Here is a 12,836-nt window from a genome sequence, read left to right on the forward strand (position 1 = left end):
CGGGCGCCGTGCGCCTGGGCACCGACGGCGCCGATGGCTTCCGCCTGGCGCTGGACCCCGCGCTGGCCGCCGACCAGGGCGCCTACTGGTGTGTGGTGGGCGAGTGGATTGCAGAGCATGGCGCCTGGCAGGAGATCCAGGAAAAGGCAGTGGAGGTGGCGGCCGTGGTGATCCGGCCCACAGGTGAGTGGGGGCGGGGCGCGCGGGGGTGTGTGCGCGCTTGTGCGGGTACAGGCTGCCCTCCCGTGCACGTGTGTGTGCATGCATGTGTGTGGACAGACTGCTCTCCTGTGCACATGTGTGTGCGTGAATATGTGGACAGGCTGCTCTCCTGTGCACATGTATTGCGTACATGTGTGAACAGGCTGCCCTCCTGTGCATGTGTGTGCGCACCTGTGACCCACCTCTGCTGCCTCTGTGTTGCAGCTTTCTGGTGAGGTTGGGAGCGGTGTGGGGAGGGGCACATTTGTTTAAAGCTGTGATCTATAGAGTTTTTTTGTGTGTGTGCACATGTGGGTGCATGTGTGTGTGCATGCATGTACCAGTACTGAGACTTGATCTCAGGGCCTTATGCTCTTGACTGACTTCTTCCCTCAAGGCTGTTGCTCTACTACTTGAGCCACAACCCAGCTTCCAGCCTTTTGCTGATTAATTGGAGATAAAAGAGTCTTTCAGATTTCTCTGCCTAGGCTGGCTCAGACCCACGATCCTCAGATCTCAACCTCTTGAATAGCTAGGACTACGGGCCTCAAGATTATGGAATCTGGCTAAGTTTATTATATTTTTATACTGAGGTAAGAATCTTGCTGGGTTTCCTAGGCTGGGCTGGAATTTGTGCTTTTCCTACCTCAGCTTCTTGATTAGCTGGTATTACCAGCATGAGGCTCAAGGCCCAGCCTGCTGATCTTTCTTTTTTTGTGTGTCATGGGACCTTTTTAACAGTCTTTAGAAGCTAATAGATCCTTTCTCTGAATTAATGTGTCTTTTAATTTATAAAAGACAACACTACAAGTTGACAGTGGAAAACAATTTTATTGAAATAGTTGTCAAAATATTTTCAAGACAAATTTGTTCTGTGGTAATGCTGTCCCTCTTTATTAACACCAGTCGCTGGAGTGGATGGCAGCTCACTGCTGTGAGCTGTGGGTGGCCAGGCGCGTCAGCCCTGTCTCCTGACACCTGTGGCGGCTGTCTCACCACCCTGGGGTGGTGGCCAAGTCCTCCGGAGACCAGTGTACCACAAGGGTTTGTTTTCATTCACAGTGGGGAAAAATGGGATGGGTTAGGGAAAGTTAATCGAGGTGATCATGCAGCCATTTTTCTCCGGAGCCATCTTTTACCCTGTGACCACAAGCATGGTATGCAGGGTGGTCCAGGAGATAGGAGCTGCCTCAGCTGCTCATTGCTAAATGCTCTGAAGCACTTTCAAAAGATAGCCCAAAGCCAGGCACCTATGCTCACCCCTGTCACCCCAGCTAACTCAGGAAACAGAGATTTGAGGATCGCAGCTCAAAGCCAGCCTGGGCAGGAAAGTCCATGAGACTCTTATCTTCAATGAACCACCAAAAAGCTGGAAGTGGAGCTGTGGCTCAAGTGGTAGAGTGCCAACCTAGAGTAAAAAAGCTGAGGACAGCGCTCAGGCCCTCAGTTCAACCCCCCCCCACGTTCCCCAATTGTTCCCCCAATGTTCCCCAAATTACTATTACTTTTGAAGGGATGGAGGAGGAGGAACTTGGCAAATGTGTGGAGTAGGATGGGGTGGAAGAGGATGCCGGACTTCTCTGTGTGCTCTTGTGCCCACCACGAAGTGCGTCAGCCTCAAGGTGATGCTGACCTTGTCCCCACAGCAGCTCAGAAGCCAGTTGTGGCAGTGACAGACACCCAAGACTTCGCGTTGGGCCTTTTGTGACCTGAGCAGCAGACCCCTATCCCTTCGCTTCCTGGGGACACAGGAAGAGTGACTTTGGCTAGATGGCCAGGGCTGGGCCTCCCCTGGGACACTGGCTGTTCATCCACTGATCACTCGGAGAGCACGCTGTCGGCTGCTTTTTCACTCCCATTACAGATGCTCAACGTCTTTTAAAAATTCGCCTGCATGCCACACAGCGTTTTCCATTTGAAAAGCTTTGACAGGAGGACGCTGAGGCTAGATCCGTCTTGTATGTGACAGCAAATTCTTGCGTGTCTCATCTAAATATAGTCGACTTTTAATTACACCCACTAGCGCAAAGGGGCAGTGGTGTGGATAATCCCAAACTCATTGCTCTTCAGGATTCAGGATTCCGGGTCTCTGGCTGGCTTTCAGGTAGACAGAGCGAATGAAATCAATTGAGGAGGGAGAAGTTGACTCAGAAAGACAATTGTCTGATTTCACCTCCTTGGCTCTGTTGTGTGCTTTGAGGCTCTGGGGATCTACCTCAGGACCTATGCATAAGCCAGGCAGCATTGGCACACAGGGCCAAGGATCTTCCAATTTTCTTCTGCGTCTTTCCTTGTTTTTTCTTCTGTGCCTATCCTGAACTTAAGGCCTGGGCGCTGTCCCTGAGCTTTGAATTGGAGATGATGAATAAAATAAATGAAGCATTAAGAACATACCAACATATAGAATATGAAAGGGAATCTAGTATGTTTTATGAATGAATACATTAAATATTCCTGAAATCCCTAGCAACCGTACAAGCTGTCTAATTTTCATAATGTGAGTTCGAATTTCAAAGGAGATGATTGGCCGGGCACTGGTGGCTCACGCCTGTAATCCTAGCTACTCAGGTTGAAATCTGAGAATTCGGGTTCTAAGCAGGCTAGGGCAGGGAAGTCTTTGGGAGACTCTCATCTCCAACCACCAAAAAGCAGGAAATGGAGCTGTGCCTCAAGTGGTAGAACATCCAACTGCAGCAGAAAAAGTAAGGGATCATGCTCAGACTTTTGAGTTCAAGCCCCAGCATCGGCATTAAAAAAAGAAAAGAAAAAGAAAAGCCAGGTGGCTGGTGGCTCACGCCTGTCATCCTAACTACTCAGGAGGCTGAGATCTGAGGATCACAGTTCAAAGCCAGCCTGGGCAGGAAAATCTGTGGGACTCTCATCACCAGTGAGCCACCAGAAAACTAGAAGTGGCGCTGTGGCTCAAAGTGGTAGAGCGTGATCTGTGAGAAAAAGCTCGGGGACAGTGTCCTGGTAGTGAGTTCAAGCCCCATGACTGACAAAAAGCCAAAAGGAAAGTGATTGCCTAAGGAGGCAGGTGTTGGGCTTTGGAAGCAGGGCAGCTGGCTGTAGTCCGGGTCTCTTCGAGAGTTTTCTTTTTGCCCTTCCAGTGCTGCGTGCTGCCGTGGCCCGGAACGTGTCGGTGGCCGAGGGGACGGACCTGGACCTGGCCTGCAACATCAGCACGGACCGCGCCGACGACGTGCGCCCCGAGGTGGCCTGGTACTTCAGCCGCTTGCCCGATGGCGCCCTGCCCGCCTCCCGCATGCTGGCCCAGCTGGACCGCACCTCCCTGGTGCACAGCGCACCTGGTGTGGCTCTGAGTCACACGGACATGCGGTCCTACCACCTCCTCGTGCGGGACGTGAGCAGGGACAGTGCCGGCTACTACTTCTGCCAGGTGGCGCTCTGGACCCTGGGACACAACCGGAGCTGGCACAAGGTGGCGGAGGCCAGGTCTGCGCCGGCCAGTGTGGACGTCACATGGCTGGGTGAGTGGTGTGGCGAATTGCCAGTTCCTGCCTCCCGGCCTCTGCAGGAGTCTGGGTGCTGAGGATTGTGTATTGAGACAGTCTTCTGATCAGAACAGATCCCAGGCTGGAAGGCAAAGGAAGGAAGGGGGGGCAGAGTCGGGGGACAGGGTGGTACTTAGAAAGCGTGCCTGCCTTCATCTCTGCCCTCTTTGAGAGGATGGTGTTTCCTTTCGATGTAGAGATGTGCAGGTCAAGACAGGCGTGGCTCTCGCCTGTCATCCCAGCTACTCAGGGGGCTGAGATCTGAGGATCACGGCTCAAAGCCAGCCCTGGGCAGGAAAATCTGTGAGACTGTTATCTCTAACACACCACCAGAAAACCAGAAGTGGAGCTGTGACTCAAGTGGTAGAGCATCAGCCTTGAGTGAAATACTATACTGAGGGACAGCGCCCAGCCCCTGAGTTCAAGCCCTCATGCCTCCCCTCCCACCCCCCAGACCAAAGAAAAAACAAGAAATGGATCTTTATTGGAAGGGGGGCTGCAGTCCCGCTTCCTCTTCTGGACTCCCCTGTGCTCCGGGACATGGACTTCTGCTTTCTAAAGCTGGGTAGGGAAGAAGATCATTTATTTATTTTATTTTTAGTGCTGGTCCTGGGGCTTGAACTCAGGACGTGGGAGCTGTCCTTGAGCTTTTGCGCTCAAGGGTAAGCACTCTACCACTTGAACCACATTTTCTCTTCCAACTTTTTAGTGGTTAATTGGACATAAGAGTCTCACAGCCTTTCCTGCCTGGCCTGGCTCTATACTGTGATCTTCAGACCTCAGCCTCCCAGGCAGCTGGGGTTACAGGCCTGAGCCACCCTGCCCAGCTCCACAGTGACTTCGGTTGCTGACCTGGTTTCCATGCAGGACCTGGCTGCTTCTTTATGGTGACTTGTCATCTGCCCTCTCTGTCAGGCCACATGTCACCCGTGTGTCTTCTGTCTCCTGGCCTCACTCCCCAGCTCTGCCCTCTGTTAGCTCATGGTGGGGGGGCACCTGCGTGGGCCCCTGCCTCATTAGTGTCGAACAAGAACCTGAGGACGTCTGTGCGTGCAGATGCCTCCCCTCCACGTAGCTTGTTAGAAAGACAAGGTGTGCTTCAGTGAGACACGCCTGGCTCAAGTTTCGTCTCTGTGGTCTGTCTGCACGTGTGGACGTGGCTCTGGTTCCTAGGAGGCAGACCTTACTTTAAAGGTCAGGCCGTGGCTTCTTGCTGTTCACGTGCCTCATCTGCGTGAGATCTCCGATTGCATGTGTGTTGGATTCACTGTTCTGTGTTCCTTTAACTGGCAAAGGATGGGGCTGATAAGTGGGGACTGAGGGGGGGGAGGCGGAGGGTGAAGAGCAGCAGGGGCGGTGAGCTGCGCTGGAGCCAGCCCTGTCCATCATTGTCCTTGTGATACGGGGAAGGGCGAGGAGGCCAGCCTGGCCCGAGCTCTAAGGAGAGCGCTGAGCTGCGGGGAAGTTGGCCAGCTGGGACTCCTTAGCAACCTCCCAATAAACAGACGCATGCCATGGGGGCTGTCATCACTGCAGCAGAATTTCTCTCCTGGCTCTGACCCCCTGTGACGTGTGGCAGGGCTGCCAGGTCCCTGTGCTGAGTCCCAGCCCTTCTTGGCTGCCTGTGCACCCGATTCTAGGGTTTCTTTGAAGTGCTGGGATGATGGGCCCCCGATACATCATGGGGGGTCTCTGGGGGCTCTTGAGGGGGTGCTGTATTCTCCAGAATGAGAAGAAATAACACTAAGCTGTGGGCGAGGCTCTGTTGTTCACACTTGTAATCCCAGCTACTTGAGAGGCACTGGCAGTCTGAGGTGAGCTTGATTCTGAGCAAGTATGAGACCCTGTAATAACAAACTAAAGCCCAAGAGGGGGAGTATAGCACAAGTGGTTAAACTCTTACCTGGCAAACAGGAGGCCAGGTTCAAATCCCCAGCGTAAAAGAAAAAGGGGGAAACGAGGCACACTGGATTCCTACACAGATATGACAGAAAACTCAATTTTGCCACCTAACTGATTAAGAATAAAAATTCGCCAGGTGCCTGTAGCTCAAGCCTGTAATGCAGGTAACTACTCAGGAGGCTGAGATCAGAGGATCAAGGTTCAAAGCCGGCTTGGGCAGGAAAGTCCATGAGATTCTTACCTCTAATGAACCACCAGAAAACCGGAAGTGACACTGTGGCTCAAGTGGTAGAGCACTAGCTTTGAGCGGAAGAGCTGAGGAACAGTGCCCAGACCCAGAGTTTAAGCCCCATGACCAACAACAACAACAAAAAAAAAAGTGATGATGACAGTAATGATAATTACTGTTGGGGCTTGGCATGCGATGTACAGACCCCGGCTTACATCCTGCTCCCTACCATTGTCTGAAAATGAAGTGCTGGTTTTTATCTTGCTTGTGAGTTTGAGGGTCAGGAACAGAGGACGGCCCCATGGGGTTCATCTCTGCCTTCCCACACAAAGCAAGGGGCTGCAGTATCATGAGACCAGCCGGCCTGCCCTTCTGTTTTCTCCTGCTGCTCAGAGCCATCCAGGATCCTCCCAAGTTCAGGGATTGGGGGTAAGGCTCCCTTTGTGGGCACAAGGTCACAGGGACAGAGGCTATGTGGAGGAGATGCTACATCTTTGGAAAATGGAATCTACCACTATTTGATCTATCCAATAATTTTTTTGAAGCCGAGCACTGGTGGCTCACACCTGTAATCCTAGCTACTCAGGAGGCTGAGATCTGAGGATCATGGTTCAAAGCCAGCCTGGGCAGGAAAGTCCCTGTAACTCTTATCTCCAGTAAACCACCAGAAAACCATAAGTGGCGCTGTAGTTCAAATGGTAGAGCGCCAGCCTTGAGTTAAAGAGCTGAGGGACAGTGCTCAGGCCAGGGGTTCAGGCCCCATGACCGACAAAAAATTAATTATTTTGGCTGGCGCTGGGGGTTGAACCCGGGGCCTCCTGCTTTCTGGGTAGGTGCTCTGCACTTGGCCAGGCCTCTAGCCATGTTTTGCACTGAATATTTTGAGGCAGGCAGGGAGTCACTATCTGCCTCAGCACGCAACCGGATGGCGATCTGTGTATCTTAGGTTTCCCATCGTTTTTATTTTAGTCCCTCCTGGCTTTGAACCTTGAACTCAGCCTCCCAGGTAGCAAAGATTACAGGTATAAGCCACCAGCCCACAGAATCATGATGCTTTCTTTAAAGGATGAGAAAGAAATCTTTTGTGTGTGTGTGTGTGTGTGTGGTGTACGTGTGCACGCACGCGTGTGCGCGCGTGCATGCATGCATATATGCTTGTGTTTTGACTTAGGATTTATGTCCCACTTTGAAGGGGGCAAAGATTGAAGATGGCTTGCAAAATGAAGCATAAGGAGGAGACATGAAAATAAAATCAAAATCAAAAGGGATTTTTAAAAAATCTTAAGAATAGATATTGCAAGGTAGCTGGGATGAATTAGTTACTCAGGAGAGGGCCTGCGTTTGCCTCTGAAGTTTGAAGACTGGAAACCAAAAGAGATGTGAATATATAGTACTCCTCCGAGGAAGGAAAATGAGCTTTTTCTTGGCACTGAATTTGTCACATGCCCTCTCAATTCAGAGGCATGAGATTGGATAATGGAAAGAACTTTTCAATGCTCTTCTTATACACAGGTCCTAAACAAGTGTTCATATGGGTGTCCTACATGCTCTTTCTCAAAGCTAAGGGTGTGTGTGTGTGTGTGTACACCAATCCTGGGCCTTGAACTCAAGACTAATCGCTTAATTTTGTCACTCAGTTTGTCATTCAATCACTTGACTCACAGCTCCACTACTGGCTTTTTCTGAATAGGTTATTGGAGCTAAGATTGTCTCATAGACTTTCCTGCCTTGGCTGGCTTTGAACCATGATCCTTAGATCTTGGCCTCCTGAGTAGCTAAGATTACAAGAGTGGTACCTGGCTAACACACCTATCTTAAGTGTGTGAAGGAGTTTCTAGAAGAATCTGAATTTTTCTAGAGGGACAAAGGTGGCTAGAATCTGTACACCGGCATGTCTTCCGCCATCGGATGTCTTAATGAGCCTTTGGCAGAGGTGGATGGGAATCATTCACGCTTGAGCTCTGGGCCCCAAGCCCCAGCCTGGTGCGGTGTTAATTGGAGAAGTTCCCGGGGTGGTGGATGCAGGCAGGAGGAGGGGCTGAGAGGCTGCTTTACATTCTCTGCCGGGCACTGCCAGTCCCCTCTACCCACTGCGGCCGCCAAGGAAGGTAATTATTTTTCTTTAAAAGGGGCCCTTAATCTGCTAAGTACTTGGTAGCAACCGCAGAGTTCTATCACTGCAGGAGGAAATATTTGCGTGTGGCATGTTTTTAGGATGACAATTATCAGCCGTCTGTCTAGGATTACCCCAACTTTTTCTTTTCTTTTTTTCTTTTTTCTTTTTTTTGGGTCCGGTTGTGGAGACTGAACTCTGGGCCTGGGCGCTGTCCCTCAGCTCTTCAGCTCTACCACTTGAGCCACAGTGCCACTTCCGGCTTTTTTCTTTTTGCTTATGTGGTGCTGAGGAATTGAACCCAGGGCCTCATGCATGCAAGGCAAGCGCTTTACCACTGAGCCACTTTCCCAGCCCCCCAACTTTTTCTTGTGTAGCCGAACTGGGGCTTGAACCCAGAGCCTCACCTTTGTCCTTGGCTTTTCCCCTCAAGGAAAGTTTGAAGGATTGCAGTTTGAAGACAGCACTGGCAAAGAAATCCTTGAAACTCTCTTCTCGTTAACCAGCAAAAAGCTAGAAGTGAAGGTATGGTTCAAGTGGTAGTGTGCCGAGCTGGAGTGAAAATGCTAAGCAAGAATGCAAGGCCCTAGGTTCAAGCCCCAGGACTGGCACAGACTGTCTGAACAGTTTGTAACAGAAGCCTGTCCTTTGGGGAGGGTCTCCGTCCGGGATTGCAGCTTGGAGCTCAGCATGTTGGTTGGTGAGTGGATCCCTGCCTCAGAATGTGAGGCCTGCTCCTGCAGGCCCGCCGGGGCCTTCTGGCATGAATTATGTATTTTAACTTGTATATTATAGATAGAAATATGCAAATCCCATAGTGGAGGAACTTCCGGCTTCCATAGCCTCCAGGACTTTCTGAGATTACATCATCTCTCTTTCTGGAGTCCGAGTCTCACCACGTAGCCTGAGCTGGCGCTGCACTCAGTCCACCTGAGTCTGCCTCCTAAGTGCTGGGATTACAGGCACGGACCACCTTGCCCAGCCTCTGGCTATCACCTCATTTTAATGTTGAATGTGTTAGCATGCATCTAAACTGATAAGCATTTTAAAACCCAAGCACCATGGCATTCTTAGCTGATTTCTTGATTGAGATCAGGCAGGATGCGGCTGTAATCAGTGGTGAAATGCTATCACCAAGATGAGCATTTTTATGCAAATAATAAATTTCCTTAGACTCAGCAAGTACGTTAGCATCTCAGCTGTCGCCTGTGCAGATGGCAGAGTGGGACCGGCCTGGTCTGGGGCGGAGTCTGGTAGAAGGACCCTGTGGCCACAGGACAGCATGCGAAGGCAGCCCTGAGTAAACGGAAATCAGAGCAGGGACTGTGGTGCTGACTTCAAGTTCAGAGGAGGCCTTGTCCCCGGGAAGGGGGCCCCTTACCCCAGGGTTGTGGGCATGGCAGCCAGGGAAAAGGGCATCCTCTTGGTAGACCATTTTTATTTTTATTTGTCGGTTGTGGGGCTTGAACTCTGGGCCTGGGCACTGTCCCTCAGCTCTTCAGCTCAAGGCAAGCACTCTACCACTTGAGCCACAGCGCCACTTCTGGTTTTCTAGTGGTTTATTGGAGGTAAGAGTTTCACAGACTTTCCTGCCCGTGCTGGCTTTGAACTGTGATCCTCAGATCTCAGCCTCCTGAGTAGCTAGGATTACAGGCGTGAGCCACCAGTGCCCATCTGGTAGGCCATTTTTAAAAGGGTAAAACGATATGAAGAGACAATTTCTCTCCTTCCTTCTTTCCTTCCTTCCCTTTCTCTGGGGCTGGAACTCAGAGCCTTGTGCCCTCAGTTGACTTTTTCACTCAAGGCTAGTGCTCTGCCACTTGAGCCACACCTCCACTAATGGCTTTTTGCTGCTTAATTGGACATCAGAGTTTCATGGACTTTCCTTCCCAGGCTGACTTTGAACTGCCATCCTCAGAGCTCAGCCTCTTGAGCAGCTGGGATGACAGGTGGGAGCCACCGGTACCCAGTTGCTTAACACCTCTAAGGGGGCCTCTCTGTCTCCTGTTCAGAGCCAGACTTCCAGGTGTTCCTGAACGCCTCCCGCATGCCTGCGTTTGCAGACGACCCAACAGAACTGGAGTGCCGGGTGGTGGATGTGCGGCACGCGGAGGCCCGCGTGCGGCTGGCAGTGTCGTGGTACTACCGGCTGAGCCGGCGCAGTGACGATGCGGTAGCCAGCGAGCTCCTGGCCGTCATGGACGGGGACTGGACACTGCGATATGGAGAGAGAAGCAAGCGCCGGGCCCGGGACGGAGAGTTTATTTTTTCAAAGGAGCACACGGACACGTTCAGTTTCCGGATCCAAAGGACAACGGAGGGCGACAGGGGCAATTATTTCTGCGTTGTGTCTGCCTGGACGCGGCAGCCCAACAACAGTTGGGTGAAGAGCAAAGATGTCTTCTCCAAACCTGTCAGCATTTTCTGGGCGGCAGAAGGTGGGGGCGATATTTTCTTCATTATTTTTATCATCTATCTATCTATCTATCTTGGTCAGTTACAAGATTTGAACTTAATACCTTGAGTTTACTCAGCTTGATTACTTGACTTGTGCTCTACCATTTGAGCCACAGTTCTCTGGAAACAGAGTCTCATAGACTTTTCTGCCCAGGCTGTCTTTGAAGCACAGTCCCTCAGGGCCTGGGTGCTGTCCCTTAGCTTTTTATCTCAAGACTGGCAGTGCTCTACCACTCTAGCCCACCTTTTAGCTGGTTAGTTGGAGGTGGAGTAGAGGCCTGGAGTCTGCCAGACCTGGCCTTCACAGGGAGGCTCTGGGACCTCGGCCTCCTGGGCCGCTGGGGTTATGGGTGTGAGCTGCAGGCTTACTCAGGTTGCTTGGGCAGCAACTGCGCCCTGGCTCAACATCAAAACAGTTTTTCTGGGGTTAAAGCCCCAGTTCAGTGTGATGTCAGAGTGCGGTGCACGTGCTCCAGTCATGTTGGTTGTAAGTGTGTCCCATGATGGATGAAATGGTCATGGCTGCACTGGCTTCCCTGGTCTGGGAGGAGGGCAGTGGTATGGCCCACAGTCTGGCATGGGCATCAGGTCTACCCGCACGCTCCCACCCTCGCCAGGGACCAAACTGTATTGGCCGTCTTGGGAAGGGGATGTCACCTTTGGCTCCCCAAATCCTCTTGGTAAAACATCTAGGACTTGAAGTTCTTCCATGCCAAATTGTACGTAGCAGTCGCTGGTCTCTGCGTAGGCACAAGACTGCTTCGCCTTGGCCTCCAGGTGCTCTTTCCTTCTCTGCTTCTAGATTTTTCTAGAAAAACCTAGAGCTGACCTGCCCTGCTTCTCCCTCTAGATTCTGTGCTGGTGGTGAAGGCCCAGCAGCCCAAGCCCCTGTTCACAGCAGGGAGCACGTTTGAGATGACCTGCAAGGTGTCCTCCCGGAACGTGAAGTCCCCCCGCTACTCGGTGGCCATCACAGCAGAGAAGACGGCCACAGCCGGCCCGGGACCCAATGAGACCCGGTGCATGGTCTCCCTGGACCAGGATGCGGTGGTGAGGCCAGGGAACTGGACGGATGCTGCACGGGCGCAGGGCGTGGTGCTGGAGAAGGTACAGGAAGACGAGTTTCGCTACCGAATGTACCAGACTCAGGTGTCGGATGCCGGGCTGTACCGCTGCGTGGTGACTGCCTGGGCGCCGGTCGGGGGCAGCCTGTGGCGGGAGGCGGCCACTAGCCGCTCCAACCCCATCGAGATCGACTTCCAGACCTCAGGTGAGCTGGGGCTCGGCCATTGTGCCCGGCACACCTGTCAGGTAGCCTCCGGCTTTAAAATAGCTTCGGATGCCGTCAACACACGCATCCAAAGCATGGCATTCGCTCGGTGCCGGCGGCTCACGCCTGTGATCCTAGCTGCTCAGGAGGCTGAGATCTGAGGATTGGGAAAGCTGAGGTCCGAAGATGAAGGTTCTAAGTAAGCCAGCCTGGCAGCAACGGCTGTGAAATGCTTACCTCCAATTAGCTAGCCAAAAGCTGGAGTGGAGGTGCTGCTCAAACAGTAGAGCACCAGCTTTGAGTGAAAAATGCAAGTGAAAGCCTAAGGTTCTGAGTTTGAGCCCCAGTACCGACACCCCCCCCCCCGCCAACACACACATAGAAACCACCATCACCAAAAGCCATTTTTAGAAGTGTTTTTTTTATCATCTTTAAGTACTTGTACAAAGAGGTTTTAATTTAACGTGACAATTTGTGAATATGACGCATCTTGATCAGTGTCACCCCTACATCATTCTCCCCCCACTCTCCCAGCCCTACCCGTCCTCTCACGTTTCCCTCACTCCATGTTCATGCGTTGAAATTATGACCCTTCACCTGCCCTTCCTCTCTGTCCATCTGTACCTCCCAGCAACAGCCCAGCTCGCTGGTATTCCTTTGTTACCCTCCCTGGTATTCCTTTGTTACCCTCTAAGTTAGTTGTTCAAAGCAGTTACACCACTGGGATCCCCACTTGCGTACACCATCCGTTAGTGTGTTTGCGTGTGTCTGCGTAGATCCTGCATATGTTCATGTATGCTTGTTGTTTGGCTCTCATTTCCACATCCAAGTGAGAACATGCTCCCTTTGTCTAAGCATGATTTCACTCAATGTAAATTTTTCCCCAGGTCCATATTCTTCCCAATGGATGGGAAGAGTTCAGTGTGTATGTGTGTATGTGTGTGTGTGAGTGAGAGAGAGAGACATTTTCTTGATCTGCTCACTCATTGTCAGGCCTCTGGGCTGCTTCCCTGACTTGCCTGTGGTGTACTGAGCAGCAGTCAAACCTGGGTGTGCAAGTATTAGAACATTTTCTTTTTTTTTTTCTTTTTGGGTCCAGTCATGGGGCCTGAACTCTGGGCCTGGGCGCTGTCCCTCAGCTCTTCAGCT

The 12,836-nt window shown here is 51.8% G+C and overlaps 1 protein-coding gene across 1 annotated transcript in view; it reads left to right on the forward strand.

Moving 5' to 3' along the window:
* Ptgfrn (prostaglandin F2 receptor inhibitor) overlaps window positions 1–12,836 on the forward strand; it is an 84,905-nt gene that overhangs the window by 63,675 nt on the left and 8,394 nt on the right. Inside the window, exons 4-7 of the mRNA XM_013024636.1 lie at window positions 2–183; window positions 3,312–3,692; window positions 9,973–10,398; window positions 11,268–11,687. Coding sequence (XP_012880090.1) covers window positions 2–183; window positions 3,312–3,692; window positions 9,973–10,398; window positions 11,268–11,687 — 1,409 coding nt within the window. The remainder of the gene's footprint in view (window position 1; window positions 184–3,311; window positions 3,693–9,972; window positions 10,399–11,267; window positions 11,688–12,836) is intronic.

The sequence above is a fragment of the Dipodomys ordii genome, unplaced genomic scaffold, assembly GCF_000151885.1.
Source record: "Dipodomys ordii isolate 6190 unplaced genomic scaffold, Dord_2.0 Scaffold78, whole genome shotgun sequence".
In the NCBI taxonomy this organism is placed as follows: Eukaryota; Metazoa; Chordata; class Mammalia; order Rodentia; family Heteromyidae; genus Dipodomys; species Dipodomys ordii.